Raw genomic sequence first — 18,031 nt, 5'->3', positions numbered from 1 at the left:
GACAGAGAAGGAAAAGTCTTCTTATTGTAGGAACTATTACACTCTATGCAGAATGTTATGACTTTAGGACTTTATTGTGAAACAAAGTATTTCTACCAGTAAAAAGGGAAAGTATCGAGCAATTATGAAAATTACTATTTGAATAGTCTGGCTTTATAGTATCACTTTGTCCATCTATAATAATATGCATTCCCAGAATAGCACTGTGAAACATTCTGAGTCCATCAGAGAGACAGCAATTTAAAAAGCAAGTAGATGATAATACAGCATAACTGTGCAAATACAAAAATTACTGGAATAGAGGACTATAATGGAAAACTATTGCCTAGCAATTTTAGAAAGTGTTTAGGGTTTTTACATTAGAGAAAGGAAACCTGATAATACAAGTTATGTAGAGAGTAAATGGGGAGTTGAGAAAATCTGGTTTGCTGTGACTTTTGACATAAACAGTCATATAATAGTTTATTGTTGTATTATTAGTGTATAATTTTAAATATTTTAATTTTGCACTTGTTTGCTACTTATAAGGTGATTTATATATCTTATTTCTAAATTGCTGCAACATAATAGTTAACTATTAACCAAGAGTTTTGGGAGCAGTTCTTTATAGAAATCACAATCGTTTTTTCACATATGAGGAGCTGCAGCAGTTGATCTTCCAGTTCAAGTTTTGGTTTCTATAATTTGAAGTATTTTACATGCTCAAGAACTTTTTTATTTTATTTACGTGTTCAAGAACCTTTGTTCACTAGTGTCAGACTGGTAATTTCAGCAACTTGCCATTGCAAACATGAAGTAGCCACAGTTTGATCAATATTTGTTCAGCGCTCTGTCAAGGTGCCAGTCCCTAAGGATGTAATCATAAAAACAACATGGATGACTATATAAGAATCTTTCCCCCTCATCATATATTGGATCAGTACAGTTACATTTCAAATAGGAGCAGGATACAAACCTATTTTAGCTTTATCGATATAGGGGAAGATAATGTGTGGAAAACCAGCTTCTACACTAGCAAAATTGAAATGCATAGTGGATATTTTCTCATTTCTTTCATAGATCTCATATGAATTTGATTCAGGTCAGTTATGAGTAAAGGTCATTATTATTTGCATAACAAGTGATAATACAGGGAAAAGCTACCTTTCATATTTTCTGCTGAAATATAATCTTGCTCATTATTGTTCTGAACATATGCAGCCAGACATCGGTACCCAAGGCTGCAAGAGCAAATGTGAAACAAGTATTTTTACATTTATTATTATTTCCTATTTCCATTCATAATTTTATAACTGCAGAATAATCCTGTTAATAGGCTGGAAAATTGGCCCAAGACGTATGTGTTTTTCAGACTTTGTTTTCCAGCCAAAACACTTTCATATCATTTCCCAGAATGAGTTTATATTATTGGAACATTTAAACCAACAAGTTAAAACCACTTTAAAAAGAGCCTTAAACATTTATTAGCAAGCATTAAAAAGAAAATAAGATCTTAATTAAGATCCTCATTTTTGTTTGCTGTTGGACAGCAGAGTAAGGGGAAGGCAGTGCAGTTGTGAGGTGTATAACCACACTTTTTCAAGAGAATATACTTTGTCTGCTTAACAAACTTGTTTTACCATGGATGTTCCCTAGAGTAAGCCAACCACAACTCTTCACGGGTGCTTCCAGTTCTTTTCTTGCACACCATAGTGAAGGCAATAAAGCACAGAGACTGGGTAAAATATTTAAATAGTTCTTGGTGCAAGGAATAGAAGCCAACATCCTAACTTCTAGGATATGGTCATAGTCTTCCCAACCACTTTTTGGGTACTGCCTACGAAGTAGAACATCAAAAGGAAGAAAGTGTAAGTGATAATAAAGGCAGTCCCTGCATTCATGCATTTGAATCTCCTCAGACACACGTGGCCAAGTGCACTCTAGCCCTGATCAACTGGATAGAAGAGGTCACACGCTAATCTTTTCTGACTCTTTGGCTTCTAGGAGTGGAGGTGTCTGGCTTCAGGAGAAAATTCAGGGCTGTACAATAGCTAATTCAGAAAGGGTTGAGCCTTACTGATTACTTTTGTTCTCTCATGTTTTCAACTCACTAGATTATGTCGCCCCACAGCCAGTTCCTTGTATATGAGTAAGCATCTTGCCCATTACATATTTCCCTCATAGAGGCCTGTCTCTTGGCTCTCCAGAACTAGCTGGTTTTGCTAATATGGTTTCTTTTTAGTCTGAATCTTTAAACACTGTAAAGAATACAGCGTCTATACATTCCAAGTCACGTCTGAGTATCTTTTCCCCTGTGTGCTTTAAAGGCAGTTAAAATGTTACCATTTTATATAATTAGAAATCTCTACAAAAGGGATATTGGAGTTTTAAAATTTGCTTTTTTGAAGCAGTGAGGCCAGATGACATTAAATAGGTTTTATAGCAAATTTCAAACAAAGTAATCATTCAGGTTTTGAGCTGCAGATAACAGTATAGGCCAGAGCAGCTCAAGCACTACACTTGAGTCTCATCTCCTCCCAGAAACTGGTTAAGATGAGAGTGAAGTCTAGTAACATCCAACTGGCATCATGAACACTCAGACACGGCAGAGCGCCCTAAACCCCCATGACGAGCCAAGGAGGACGAGACTATATGGTATGGTCACAGAGCTCTAAGTTACATCGGTCTTTCAAGCCAAATCTATCACAGATATATCTGTATTGTCTGTTCTTCCTTTCTCCAAACATTTCCAGTCAAGAGGTTTGCTTGAGAATATCCCTATTAGATGGAAAGTCTAACTTCCATCATCACAAAGTTATCACCATTGACTGAGAGGCCAAGAACTGTATGCTTTAGCCCTTCCAGATTGCTATTTAACTCATCTGCCTACTGTAAGACAAATTCTGAATCTTGTGCCTGGACAAAACAAGAAATTGATGTTCCACATCTCACAATTGGCAGTTTTCTGAATCACTTTCATTGACTTTAAACCAGTTCTCTTTATTGCATAATTTATTATAAATAAGAACAAAAAATATTATTAATTATATATTTTTAATAATGTGTATTGATTCCTCCAACTGATACCAGGTTTCTATTCTTTGTATGCAGCACTTGATTATTATATAAAATGCTTCTTTTTTTTTCCTTTGAATTTCTTGACACTGCAAACTGGTCAGCTGCAATGCATGAGTAGAAATAATCAATAAAAATGTCTTTTCTAGTAGCTAGATCCAATACCTATACTAATGTAACTGGGACATTGCAAGCTAGTCTACAAATCTTCCTATACCAAATTTGCAAACAAGATTGCTCTGCCTGAGCTAGCTAGTTTTAATCAAATTTGAGAACAGCTATTTGCATGGCAGCAACACTGTAAACTGTGGTTTACAGAGATGCTTTCATAAATATATTATGTTCAGGCTTAGGCTCTGCCTAAGTAAGCCTAATATAAGAGCCTGACTGTTATGTGCAGGGAGATTTAAACTTCACAAGAGCATAGTCAAGCATCTTTGTGTAGAAGAAAAAATGGCAACAGATTACTTTAGATATGAAAAGCGAACTATATTCAATAATGGTTTTGTTAGGGCCCAGATTATACTGCAATATACAGCAGAACTAATAAAAATTTTGAAACCAGTTAATTATGTCTCGCCTCACGTTACTTCCTCTAACAGTAAGTTTAATCTTTAGTGACTCAAGAAGTTATACCAATATAATAGTTTTTACTTTTCTCTAAACTTAATGTTGTGCAAAATTTACCATTGCTTAAAAATGTGCCCTTTAGGAGTAATTTTGACAACATACTTATGAATGTGATGTTTATGAAACTGTTTATGAAACTGCTCCTTCACGCCGATTTTTCTCAACAGAATTGTTGATGGGATTGAAGATGGAAACCATAATGAAGAAAGCCAAACCTTTGACTTCAGCTCCGATCAGCTCAGGCAGGAATCCAGGTTATCTCCTACAATTGGAGGTGAGTTTTGCCTGGGAAAATCACTCTTTAGAGAAAACAGTTTTCATAACTGCTTTTTGTTCCCCTTTGTTTCTTCGATTCTCAGAAGTGGCATAAATGGATTTAACATGTATCTGTACTTTCAGTACCATTTCAGTACCACAACTGGTACTTTTGAAAAATACAACAGGGTCCCAAAGGCCATTTGTCGTTTTCCTGCTAACAGACAGTGATGATAAAATAGCTTGCAAAGAGTACAGTATTGTCATACATTATATTTTACCAGCAGTACTGTAGGATCAGCCAAGAGCATCACGCTCCCAGACCTTTGGGAATGGAAAATACTAAACACAGGGACAAAATTCAACATAAAAACATTATAATACCAAATAAAAACAAACAATTCATAAGAACCGTATCCAAACTTGGGTCTCAATTTTTGTTAAAGATATTTACAGAAGTGGAGGAGTATGGAAGTACCTGGATTTTTAGAAGTAAAGCCTTGAATCGCAAGAGGTTTTAGGAAGCCTTAAATGACCTACACTCTGAAAAGGTTGATAGAATAGCATCACAGAGGAACAGAGCACATCAACATGGGGGAAAAAAAAAGAGAAAGACAGAGAGGGAGACCGGTGGACTAATGGTGAAGTGGCACAAGTAGCGCAGCTCAAACTGTTTCCAACATCCCCTCTTTTGCAAGCAAACAGTCCTCACAGCCTTTTGCATGGAGACTTTTAGGACACATTTTGTTCCTCTTAAAGCTGAACAGTAAAATAATAATAGAAGCTTAATTGTATCCATGATTTTTTAAAACAGCTGACGTGTCACACAGTTGGCACCAGGGTTGTCATTTTCAGTCCTTTCAGGTTCAGACTGAACAGAGCAGCACAAACTTTAGTGGTCACACTTTTCTTACATGTTATACACTGAACATTAAACACAAGATTTTATTTTAATTCGCTCCAAACTAGATTTAAATTTAAAGCATTGGCTAAGTGCAAGAATAGCATTGCTATTTCCATGTTATTGTACTTCTCTCACTTACATGCATTTGAATTATTTTCAGAGGCTGAAATTGGTGCTGCTGTGCTTGTTATCAAAGCAGAAGAGACCAAACAGCAGATCAGCAGGCTCAATAACGAGGTAACGAGCTTTTGGGAGGGTTAGAGGATATTAACAGTGATTCAAGGAATGCTGGAGAAAATTAAGAAAACTTGGGAATATGATAAATGTGTGATAAATGAGTTTGCAAAACTGGTTGGGGTTCCTACATTTAGGGTAGTTTAGGGCTGTTAACTCTTTCCCAGATTAATTTTCTACATGAAACCTATATAAAAGTTTGTGTCACATCCTAGAGTTAAAAACAAAGTGAGGTTAGCATAGTTAATGTATCTAATCTTCTTAAGATTTATCCTCTTTTGTAAGTGCTTCTATTTCTCTCTCTCCTCTCATTTTTCCTCAAAGCCCCTTTTTTCAAATTTTCTTGTTTTGGTGAACACTATGCTTTTGGACAATTTCCTTGAAAGAAATGCAAATCCAGTCATGTTCAAATTCACATCAAATGATTCAAATCACTTTTTACCTGTGCCTATTTAGAATGAAACAGAAGTTCATCCATTCCTACTCAAGTGATATGGCCTCAAGAATGCAGAGCCAATATAGTTCAGAGGTGCTTTCTATTCTTCCCTTCTAATAACGTCAAACCTGTAATTGATTACCAATATGACACTAAAGAGGAGATGTTCTCTGGCTGAACTGTTTTATATATCCAGCCACTGCAATACTTTGCCTAACAAGATGAAAGCATCAGAGTAACTTCACAGTTACACTGCAAGACTAAAATCCGTTCCCAGCATACCCTGTCTTTCATAATGAAGAGATCAGAGACAATTTCTTATGATTCCACATGACGAAACATTCAAATAAGTCCAACAACACAGTTTCACCTCTTTATTCCTGATCTCTTTGGTTACCAGAAATGTCAAATTTTATTTTGTTTTCCCCTCTATATTGCGTACACTTAATCTAGTTATTCATTATTTCCACATATGAAGTATTGGGTTTGTAAACCTCTTTCATCCTGGGTCAGGTTAATTTGGTCAGATAACTTAAATATCCTAAGCTAAGAGTGCATGCATTAGTCGCTATTAGTCACCTCATTTGTCTGTCAAACTGTAGAGTTCAGACAAAAGTCTCATGCCCCGTTGACATTTTTTTATAAGGCTTGGTCAAAGAACTCAAAAATATCTCCAAGCTGTTCATCGACAACACTATTATGATAGAAAATTCTATTTCCTATGTAATATTTTTGAAACAGACAAGTCATACTGGTTCATCCCTTTTGACTTTGAAGTGGACAGGTATTTTTAAAATATGAAGATGTATTGCATGGTTATCCGCAAGAAGCAATTGGAAAATACATCATGGTGGCAGATGTACTAAGGCAGACATCTTGTGGATTAACCAAACATTTCAACTGCAATAGTTCTGGGCTTGTCATTGCTTTTCTAGTGAAAAACAATAAATAAGTCTTGGAGCACGGCAATATGTTAAACAAAAGAGGGGAAAAAAAAACCCAACTGTGATGAAGGTCATTTCCCTCCATGCACAATCTTCCTTTTACCCTGCTAATTCTATCTGAACAAAATGTTATGGAACTTGCTTGCTTATACTAATACAAAAAAGGAAATATGACTACATGCAGTAAAACACTAAAGTTTCCACGCAAGGAAACAGAATCCAAAATCCAGAGACAAACATTTCACTGTTCTGAATATGGTTCACACTTTTATTTTAAAATTGAGAAGGAGAGATCAGTCCATTTTTCCACATAGTATGCTGCCTGTTAGACTTCAGTTGAAATCTTCTGCAATCTCTCCTGGGATAGATACAGATTTGAACCACTAACTCAATTAAACAAGTCAACGATTAGGTTGTCAGACAAGAAGTCATCACCAGCAGGTCCTTCTCTTCTTTCCACAGGAGTGTGACAGAAGGGGGTTCATCTATAGTTTCTGTTGAGCAGGTGTTAGGAGTCCTGTAAGTAAGAGGAAGAGAACCTCTGGAGATTTAAAAAGAGTACCACCAAATTCTGGAGTCCTGCTAGCTTGGTGCGTGAGAGAGAATGTTTTCACACTACATAACTGACTGGGGCCTGCACCAACACAGAGACCTAAGTACTAAAACTGGAAGCCAAAAAAGGTTTTGGTAGTTTTAGATATCTTTTGGCAACACCTGAATTGATTTATATTTAACCTGGTTAGTGATAAAACAATACTAATAATAATACAACCAGAAGATTCAACAATAATGTTGAAAACAGTTGTACTTAACGTTTAGTCACAGCAGAGAGATACCTTTCCCTGATTTCAGAACCTCATAGAAGTCACAGATTATAGAACTACATGAGGCTACATGAATGATTATAGAAAACCCTACACTCTTGAAAACACGCCAGATTTATTCTAGGAACCTAAGGGACCCTTTATATTCAGCTTTGTAGTATCTCTAAGATTAATTTACTCCATGCTGTATAGAGTACATTACACAGGGTACATCTACACTAGCGTAGACATGTTTAAGATGAAGATTGTTGTTGGTGCTTTGCAGTACTTGGAAGAAGTATTCTCTACTTTCCAAGTTCATATTTTGTTTTCTAAGTCCCCTAGCAAAGTAAACAGTGTTCCGCATTCTGACCAAACAACAGTCTTAAACATAGAAACATGTATGTATATTAGAATTCTCAATTCAATGTGACAATGCATGGGCATACAATATGGACAAATACTGGACTGGGACATAAAAAAAAAAACAAAACAAAACAGAAAAGCATGAGGACCAATTCTAAACTCGTATAGATTTAGATTTCATAGGCAACATTCTGGGCTCAAATCCCAAAGACAGATGGGTGTCCTCCAAGTTCTCCCATGGATCAAAATTTACATTGAAAAAACTGCATGACTATAATGCTGCTTAATTGCATATTCTACATGTATTCAAACCCGCCTCACCTGGAGTTTCTGAAATGACACTACTGACTTGGTACTTACCCAAATGAGCCTTGCTGGAATACACTAGCTGTTCCTTGGGTTTTTTGTTGTTATATTAAGTGCTGAACACCACTTGTAGACCCAGTGCTTTCATCATTCCATCACTTGATGATGACCATTAATGGAAGGTTATGACTGATGCTGCAGCAGACTGCTAGCAGTAGTTAAAATACTGGCAGAGTTAGAAACAAACTTCTCTATTAAGACATGCAGCCTTCCTCCTGAAAAAGAAAATATGAGAAAACAGGTCACAAGTAGCCAACAGCAGCAAACACTATCATTAATACATTTTCCAGTGGAGATCAGAAGTCAATCAATAAATGCAAAAATAACTGCTTTCATGAAAGGCAATTGTATTACAACAGTTCACTAGTTAGCTTAAAAGCATTTCAGCTGTTCATTGGGGGAACAAAGACATGCATCTTCCCATTCAGACATTCAACACAGTCTGTTGTTAGCAAAGCAAAGCAAAAAAAAGTTACCACAGAGATAAATCTACAAAACAAGCTATACCCAGCTTAGATATCCAGTGGAGTTCTTAGCTGTATTTTAGGTGTATGACATTCACTACGTAATCCAAAGGAAAGTTTTTTACCTAAGAATGGGACTAACAGAAGACAAAGCCTTGATTTCACTCCTCAAGAGTTTGTTATGTATAAACTTTAAGACTAATGGATGCAGACCTCCTCTAAGGAGGGTAGGCTCCAAAGTCAGCACTTTGGCAGTGTGAAAGAAACTTGAACACACCCCAAATTCCTATTGTGTAGTTCCATGGTTTGGCTGCTCAGCCGGTTACCCAGCTTCTTCATTCCATTACCCAATCTCACTTCTCATTTTGAGCCTGAATGAGATCCAAGCTGATAAAAGGAAATTTCCCTCTGGTTCAGTATTGCAAGGTGGAGTGCAATAGGACTACTTAATCTACTACTCTATTTGCCCATTCCACTTAGTCTAAATAAAAAAAGGCATGACTTTCGTTATAGTTCAGTATGTGGCAGGCAAGAGACTTAAGGTTCAGGTTCTTCCTCCTGTAGTTCCTCCTGCAACTATTTAAGAAGTAGTTTCAAGATTAAGTGACCAAATACCCAACAGCATAGAACATTTTCTAAGCTGGGGAAAACTTGATTCAGAGAACTGCTCCAAATTAGGCAGAGCGAGAATTTAGGAATAGGTCTTCTGCCTCGCAAGTGTGCATCCTTCCTTTGCAGAGATCCATACACCCAACCTGGCCTTTCCAACGCGTTTGTCTGCTAAGACTGATCAGTTGAGTGTATCTAAACACTCAGCATTTTTTCAGAGGCACCCTTTACCTGGTACAATCACACATAAGGAGCCCAGAAGTAAAAAAAGGAAATGACTAAGCAGATTTTCAGAGATATACAGATGGCCACAAGTCTAGATTACAGCACCTGCCTATCACTGTCCCATTGTATCCTACTAGGCTTTTAGCTCCCTATCATTTGAATGCAACTTTATGAAAAGAGCATGGAGATATTTTTACTTTGATTCAATGTGCAAAACTCAAATCTGAATTATTTAAAACATAAAACAGTTAAAAATAAGAAAATACACAAATTTTAGTCATAATTTTTTTCCAGTAATTTGCAGAGTGCACATGTATATGTTCTCCATACGAACACATAGGTGCAGGATTTCATGCTGAGATATACAGGACATCTTGCATAGTGCATGCAGATAAACTCAGCTTTCTCTGTCATGTCCCCTATTTTTCCCATATGTGGCTCAGCCCCAGTGCAGCCTCCTTCAGCTTCAGAATTTGGGGGCTGCTTTCATACCTCACCACATCAGGAGATGCCACAATAACAGTACTAAAACAGTATAATGAACAGAGTACTCACATTTCTCCCATTCAACTGAAAAACAAACAAATATGAGCAAATATGAATAGGGTCATGTTTTGTACTAGAAAATTGCCTTCTATTTAGCTGCATGTTGGAGCACTTAGTGGAAATTCAGCTATTTTTAATTTTAGGATTTTTAAATGCACGTGCTTAAAATACTCTAAGCATTTGGCGCTTGTTCAGAACAGAGAAAATGCATTCACAGGGATATTTCACTTTCATCTAACAAAAGGAACAAACCTAAATAAATGTTTATTTTCCAAATCACCTAAATAAATTTTATGAATAGATTATTTAAAAACATATTTCACATCCAGTTGCCAAAAATCAATCTCATTCTCCTCTCAGGACAGGAAAAAAAAAATTTCTTTTTTTTTTTTAAGCAAAACATATTCCTTAATACTAAAAATGTATGTACACGATGAAAACAGTCATTTATAATCAGTGCCAACAAAGAAAATTTCGTAAAGTTAATCAGGCCTTCAGTTTTACATAGGGGATGTACTGTTGAAGTTCAATTTGCAGCTTGAGAACTCGTATATAGAACTCCTCTGACTTACAGTAATTCAAAACACGTTCTTTGTAACAAGTTCGTAACTATATTATCACATGAGAAAAACTCTTTTGCAACAAGACTATCCCAATAATTCTCTTTGGAAAACATCCTTCAATCAAGAAAAATGTGATAAAGAGTGAACTAATGACATTTATCGATGATAAAAACTAATTATGACTAACCCATCCATTTTGGATTTTAGCTATGTAAATTTAGCATAAAAGTCAGCACATAAAACCTAGTATTATTGGTGTTATGAAAAAAAAGCTTTCTAAACCATAAACACCAAGTAAACATATTTTTTGTCTACTGAGATTTGTAAAAATATATTTTCCTTTTAGCACTGACATATTTCCAAAGGACTCCTACCTCGTTATTTCCTCGCTGTCTCTGTTCTTGTACTTTGATGGTTGTAGAGTAGTCTTTACAGCTAATTTTTTCTTTCTTTTAATGTTAGTTTAATAGCTATTGGCAGATGAAGGTAATAAAAATGGCTGATGCTCTAAAGTTTAGGTTAAATTCTTTTTTTAAGTAGGATGTATGGCATATATATGGCATAGGTCCTATATGCTGCGGCATCTCTGTTGCTCTTTTCCTTGGTGAAAAAGCACCTGAGACAAAAAAATTAAACATGAGAGGAAGCTATGCAGTGTAAAACGCAACAGGGCACGAAAAGCTGATTTCAGATTTGAATAAAAAATATTACTATCATGACAGATGATGACGACTATCCAGCTCTCTAACAGGCATTTCAAAACCTTCTACTACTGAAAAGATCTATTTTCCCAACATCTAAATGTAAATCTCTGTTGGTATGCAAGTTCATTGCTTTTTTCCTTATGCTTAGAAGATATAAGAAAAAGTTGATTGCCATTCTCCTTCTAAAACCAATTTACACTGGAAACATCATATTCAAGCAGATATCAACAAACCAAATTCCTTCTGCCTTTGCCCATTACACTTTCTAAAATTCTTCATTGGTACCATTTTCTTTTGGATTGTCATTATTTAGATCTTTTAAGTCACCGACAACGTACACAATCTTAAGCTGCACCAGCCTAACTAATTCCTAGTGAAAAGAACTCCCTTCTTGTGTCCAATAAAAAAAAAATGCTGTTGATATATCCTGGGAGCATGATTAATGCCTGCAAAATGTGATTCACCAAAACTCTACAGACATTTTTCTATAATACTCTGCATAGGCAGAATATTATACTTATATTCATGCCTCTGACATTTTCTTTTCAGATATAATGTTTAACATTTATCTTTGTTGAATTTCATATTACTGATATTTAAAAGTGAACATGAATTCCATTTAGCTATTAAAAATAAACATTAAATAAAAACAGATCAGGATAGGCTGCTAAAAAAGAATGGCTTGAAATGTCCATGGATGACAGCAAGCCATTGATCATAAACCATTCCAACCATGTATGAATCCAACTCAGAGTGATTACATCTTGGTCATATTTTCTTTGTTGGCTTAGAAGAATAGCACACGGACAGTAACATCTGAGAAGTATTCTGACAAGATATATATTACATCTACAGTTTCTTCTTATCTATTAAACCAGCTTTTCAGTTAAAGAAGCAAATTACATTATTTTGCCATGGTTTATTCTTGACAAATCTATGTCGCCTGCTTCCTTTTAACTATTCCTTTAGGTGCTTATAGAAATTGTTTGCTTAATATTTTTGCTCAACATATAGATATTTGCTCATGTATACAACCTCAGGCTTTTTTTCAACAGTACTCATTAACAGCTTTTCTTCTCTTAGCCACCTGGGATTTCCATGATTCCATTTGCTCTCAGTCAGTAGCTAGTCAGTCAGAGTTTGTCCTTGACACTTTCTGAAGTCCTTGAAGCAGTAATTTCCAAACCTGGTTTTCTCATTGCCACCATCATGCTGACGCTGTCTTGATTCTATGCCAACCCGAAGGCAGCATCCACATCCAACAACGAAGAGCCACAAATTATTATTAGAACTGCAGTATGGGAATCCTTGTTTCTAGACTGCATTTTATGGGAGCCCTGTTGACTTGAATACACTTAAACTATCTAGTCCTTTATACTTTTCCCTTCTGTCCTTACTTGGTTAATATCAATAGCAATAATCTTAGTGTCCTAATTTACTCAGACTGGTTGCCCTGGAACTACCCAAGAGCTGGCTAGTGAGTCATCAGAGAAATCAGCAAATTTTCTTCTACTCCTACGTGACAAAGCCAATTTCACAACCTTCCAGATTTATGGATTTATTTCACTGAAACTCGGATTAGCTGCACAGGACTGATTTTTTTAATTTTTTTTTTCTTCTGCAACTAGCTTTATTCCTAACATGCCATTAAATCAGAAGTGTCTGTCACCATAACACCAATGGCCACAGAGATGCTGATAGATGATCAGTGAAAAGTCTGTCTCAGCTTAGTTCTCATTTCATTCATTCAACAATGCACTTACTGGGAAACAGCATATCAGCAGCTAGTTAATCTGAGCCTTGAAAGACAACTCATTCTGGCTGAAAGTCTCCTTGACTTTATGAAGCACCAGAATAGAAGAAGCAATGAAACACCAAGCAAGGGAATAGAGAAGCCGCCATATGCAGTGCAAGCCAGGCAGCTTCCCTGCGTTGCCAAAACACAGCTTCCATTTCTCAAGAAGAAAAATTTCTTCTTCACTTCTTTGGTGGTTCAGAAAGAGTCAGGGTAGGAAGATGTCTCGGTGAAGTTTGAATTGCAAAAGGGAGTAAACCACAAAGAGAAAAAAATAATAATGTATTCGGCTTCTATTCAGGGGGAAAAAAAAAAAAAGTGCTTATTCTAGATTTATCCAGGAACAGTGATGAGAGATAGACATTCTAGTAGAAAATTTAACATTAAAAAATATTTAAATGCTGGAATATATAATAGAAAAACAAAGAGACCTGTTTAGCCAATACTATTTAAACAAAGCAATAATCACCATCATTATCTTAGATTATATAGAGCTTTTCATCACTTTTATGGAAAGGTTTAAATGCAATCACCTCCATTCCTACTTAACTACATGGAACAAAGTATTCAAACTGCACAACTGTTTAATATTGGTAGTAAAGAAAAATACTCTTTTGACTAAAACTGTTGAAGTAATTTGAAAATGCAAAATACAACTACTAAAATTTATATTGGTCAGGGCATCAGAAAGTGTTATTATTAAAGTCCATATGTTAAAAAAAAAAAATCTCATTTTGTAACCTCTGTTTTGAAAGATATTCTTTCCTAATAACAAAGTCTGCTAAAAAGGTAGCACATTGCTTTTGACCAGTCTGAGAAGGACCTCTTGCTCATTCAAGCTAAATCTGTATAAATCCCACTTTCTATATCTGGAAATATTGCAGTATCTTTTTCAGGTCCTAGAAACTGTTAAGGCAGCATTTCAAGTATATTTGGGATCTCACAGATCGTTTTAAAGCTGTCTGCCTAGCACAGCGGGAACCATTTGTACAGCTAGCTGTATTGCCTAGCAATAATCACTGAACTCCTGAAAAGAGAATGGCCTTACCAGCATGCAAGGAATTAGTCCTTTTGCTCAGGAGGAATCTGTACTGCTTTCAATTTCTGTTCCAGAGACTCAAAAACTTCTTTTGCTTTTAAAGTCTTTTCTTTCGCACTTTCTGAAGTGCTGTGAAACTGTTAGCTTTATTGATAAAATTGTTCCCTGTTACACCTGCTTATTTGCATCTGCTCAAGAATCTCCGCAGGGTGTAAAAAGGATAGCATAAACTGTGTAGTATTGATAACAACAGTACTATGTAAGTATACAACTATAAAAATACATAGATAGATAGCAATTAGTAGTAGTACAGATATTGGAGGTTTAATCTGGTAAGATTAACAGCTTGTAAAATCCAGAAAAGTTTTTAAATGATCCAGAAAACTACATATTTGCTTTGCCTATGTGTTGAGCAGCATTGGTCCAAATAGATCTCACTAAATGGTGGTCAATTTCTAATGAAGTTTGGCATAACTACTTTGGATCGTAAACTATCATACTACTGGAAACTCTTAAAGCATACATCAAAGGCTGGTTTATCAGGTCAGTTCCTATGACTGTGCAAGAGTAAGCTTATGAGAAGACAGCACTCTGAGAGCTAGCTGATATATCAAAAATAGTATCCGGGCAGTAGAGCAAGTTGTAATTAACAAAATTTCAGGACTGCCACAAATACTGATGCTGGGATTGATTTTTGCTGTATTGTCTCAATGAATCAGCAAAAGAAACATGTTAAGAATAATTAAACTTTTAAAAAATCTTGAAGTCATCAGAAATGGAAGAGACAAAGATGGACAAAACCAAACAAGACATTTTAAAGTTGCAGATATTTTCACACAGCATTCATAGTTTGGGTCAGGTACATACTCATAAGGTAGTATCAATCTTCCTATCTGTACAACTGCAAAAAGCCCTGTAAAACAGATGCAAGTTGGGAAACTAGGTAAAACAAAGTCGCTTTAACTGCTAAGAGTAGCGACCAGTGATGATTGTAAAAAGAACCGATGACCACCGAATCTAGGCAGTCATGGGTTTGGTTGTCCTTCTTCCCCAAGAAGCTTTTGGAGGTTTTGCAATGCCATCTCCAGTTCCCAATGGAGCACCACGGTTCTTGCATTGTTGATTTGTCCAGAAATCTCACAGTGTGTTTCCTTACGGTCTGACAGTACCAAGAACATTCTCTGGTTGCTCTGACCCCACAGGAAGCCTGTTCACAAATCACTTTCCTAACATATTTTAATCCCTTACATTAACCAAAGTTCAAATGAGCTACCAGGCATTCAAAGCTTAATCTCAGCTGGTAGAAGGAGATCTCATGGTTATTTTCTATTTAGCATGACTTAATTAGGTAACAAGGCAGAAAGAAAGAGAGATGGAGACACAGATAGAGATCGATCCTCTAATGTCCCACTCCAGACCCTCCTCCCTTTAAGCATTTTCCCTCCAGGAGTAGTGTGACCATTACAAAACTATTAAACAATATGATGGGTTTGAACTCAGCTCAAAGAGAAGCAAATAGATATATAGGAGCTGTATTGGAGCTTCCTACTTTCCTCCTAACTTGGAATTTCTTTATAATTATTGTGCCTGTGGTAACACAGTCAAACTCAGCCTGAAATGTCTTTTCAGTAGATTTCTTTGGAACTGTCCTGTCTGAAAAAATGAAAATTGTGTTTCTATTTCTGATTACATAAAAGTTTATCTGTGTAGGGTACCTAATCAGTGGTGTCTTTACTTTAGGGCAAAGGCCAGCCCCCTGAATTAGCTTTTTTTCTTTTTGACAGGTGGGTTATTCTTCTGAAGATAAATGTGTAGGCATGTCTTTTTTTTCAACAGAGTATTTTCGCTAGCGTCAGTACGAGAAACTATTTTAACAGTAATGACAGTGGTTTGACCTAAAATAGATTGATTAGCTACCATGGAGACAAAGCTCATTTCTACCTCTTGATAGGTTCATTTCTCTTTATTAAAAGTAATTGAATGATTTTAACTTCCTACAAACTTTTCCTTAAAAAGGAAAAAGGAAAGACAAACACATTTGAAATGGTGAGTGGGTCACTTTTATGTTTGAGTTAGGCTTTTAATTTCCAAAAATGTCCTTACAAATGTCCCCATTAATGTTCATTTACCAATTTACTTTAAAACACAAATTCAGAACTTGTCAATCTGATCTCCACCCAAACCAGCACTTTTTGGGAGATTAAAGACTTCATGTAATTCATGTAATTAATTGGATGCTATCGATGGTTTCAGCATCAAAAAATAAAATAAAATAAAAGGTCTAATAGAAAATATGATTCTTTCTTTTGCACACACTAGAGTGTGCATCTATGCTATGGGTGCTATCTCTCTCAGTGTTATTTGCAATACCTTTCAAGCATAAACATAACTACATGGAAGCAAACTGTTTCACAGGCTTTTATATTGTTTACATGTTTAGAGATAGCAAGTGGTTTTTAGAGTTTCTAGTTTCCTTTTTTTATTTTCTTTTACTTGTAGTCCACCAGATTTTCATATAACTACTACTTGCTTTTGACATCTTTGGATATGGGTTTCTTTTATTTTACTATGAAGAGAGCAGTATATTTCATGTATATTTCTGAACAAGATTTCAACAGTCCTCATTTTTATATCATTCATCAGTATGAAAGTGGTTATAAAAAGGGCTTATGCATTAAAATATTTAATGATTGATCAAGAAGCTATTGATGTCATATTGCTACTGGAAATCATCTCAGTTCTGACCCTAAGGCCATTCTTTATATACAGAGTATCACTTAAAATCAAGGGAATTATGCCTACGGTGTTTCCATCATACGTTTTTATTGAGTTGTTTTAATTATTTCAATATGCCACAGGATGTGTAACATATAGCTGTAGTAAGGTAAATGTTTCCCACACATATTAGTGGAGTATATTTCTTTAAAGACAAGACACTCTGCCACAGATCAAAGCTGATATTGTTAGAAGGCAAAAAGATATGTAAATACATGTATTTCGGGCATGACTGTGTAAATAAATATTGTGATATTTTGCCCTGCCATAACAGGTGACAACTTTAACTCAAGAAGTCTCACAATTAAGTAAGGATATGAAGAACGTGATGCACCTTCTGGAGAATCTGCTCACATCCCAGAAGCCTCCAGGATTCTGTGCTGTGCACAGCATATCTCGAAGTCCTACCCTGGAAAGTTTGCAGTCTCGAATGGCTTGGACTACGCATCAACCTTGCACGCACATGCAAGCTGGGAACTTTACTTGCACCAAAGCACAACTTTGCCGTGGCAACACGTTATGTGACATTTGGAATACAGATCTGTCCTCTGTAGGCAGTAGTCCCCAAAGAACTGAACCCAACCTGCAAAATTCTATGGACGGTGAATTTTATTATACACCGGGCCTTCACAATTCCCCCTCCCAGTATCAGGTAATTCAGAAAGACAATTTGCAATTTTTAAGATGCACCTCTCCCCGTTCAGACACTACCTTGACTCCTCTTCAGTCTATTTCAGCAACTCTTTCTTCTTCAGTATGCTCTTCATCAGAGACATCGTTACACCTCGTGCTCCCCAGCAGATCCGAGGAAGGTAGCGTTAGCCAAGGAGCAATCAGCTCACTAAGCCTTGAGAACCTGCCAGGATCGTGGGACCTGGAAGGAACAGCCGGAGTAGTTTCAGCACAGACCCCAGATTTCCCGATAGACGTTGTGACAAGCACAAGGGATGTTAAAGATAAAGATTACCAAGCCATAGACGTATAATGAGAAACAGTGAAGTGGTACTCGAAGCATGTTCCACAGCTGACAGATTTAAGTTTAGAGAGTACTGCATGACTGCTTTATTTGACCTTTTCTCTGGCGTTCATGGAGACTTACAGACATGAAAATTCAGATTTATAGAAACTAAGAAAAGGTATTGCCAGTTCATACTATAGAGGAAAAAAAAATATTCTAGATTCTAGAAGCACGTTGAAAAGCGTTTTGTATACAGATATAACTTACTGGTCTGTTTGGCAGACTTTTGTGATAGTCCAAAGACCCTGAGGGTCAGAGCAGCTGGAAGTCTAGGACAAAAGAACTGTCATGGGTGGCTTTT

The 18,031-nt window shown here is 36.2% G+C and overlaps 1 protein-coding gene across 1 annotated transcript in view; it reads left to right on the top strand.

Moving 5' to 3' along the window:
• Positions 1–17,759, top strand: part of KCNH8 (potassium voltage-gated channel subfamily H member 8) — a 197,443-nt gene extending 179,684 nt beyond the window's left edge. The window contains exons 14-16 of the mRNA XM_075747138.1: positions 3,852–3,958; positions 5,004–5,080; positions 16,987–17,759. Coding sequence (XP_075603253.1) covers positions 3,852–3,958; positions 5,004–5,080; positions 16,987–17,697 — 895 coding nt within the window. The 3' untranslated portion in view covers positions 17,698–17,759. The remainder of the gene's footprint in view (positions 1–3,851; positions 3,959–5,003; positions 5,081–16,986) is intronic.
• The last annotated feature ends 272 nt before the right edge of the window (positions 17,760–18,031 follow it).

Source organism: Balearica regulorum, chromosome 2 (genome assembly GCF_011004875.1).
Source record: "Balearica regulorum gibbericeps isolate bBalReg1 chromosome 2, bBalReg1.pri, whole genome shotgun sequence".
Taxonomy (NCBI): Eukaryota; Metazoa; Chordata; class Aves; order Gruiformes; family Gruidae; genus Balearica; species Balearica regulorum.
The sequence above is the reverse complement of the archived record's forward strand: the minus strand, read 5'-3'. Positions and strand labels throughout refer to the sequence as shown.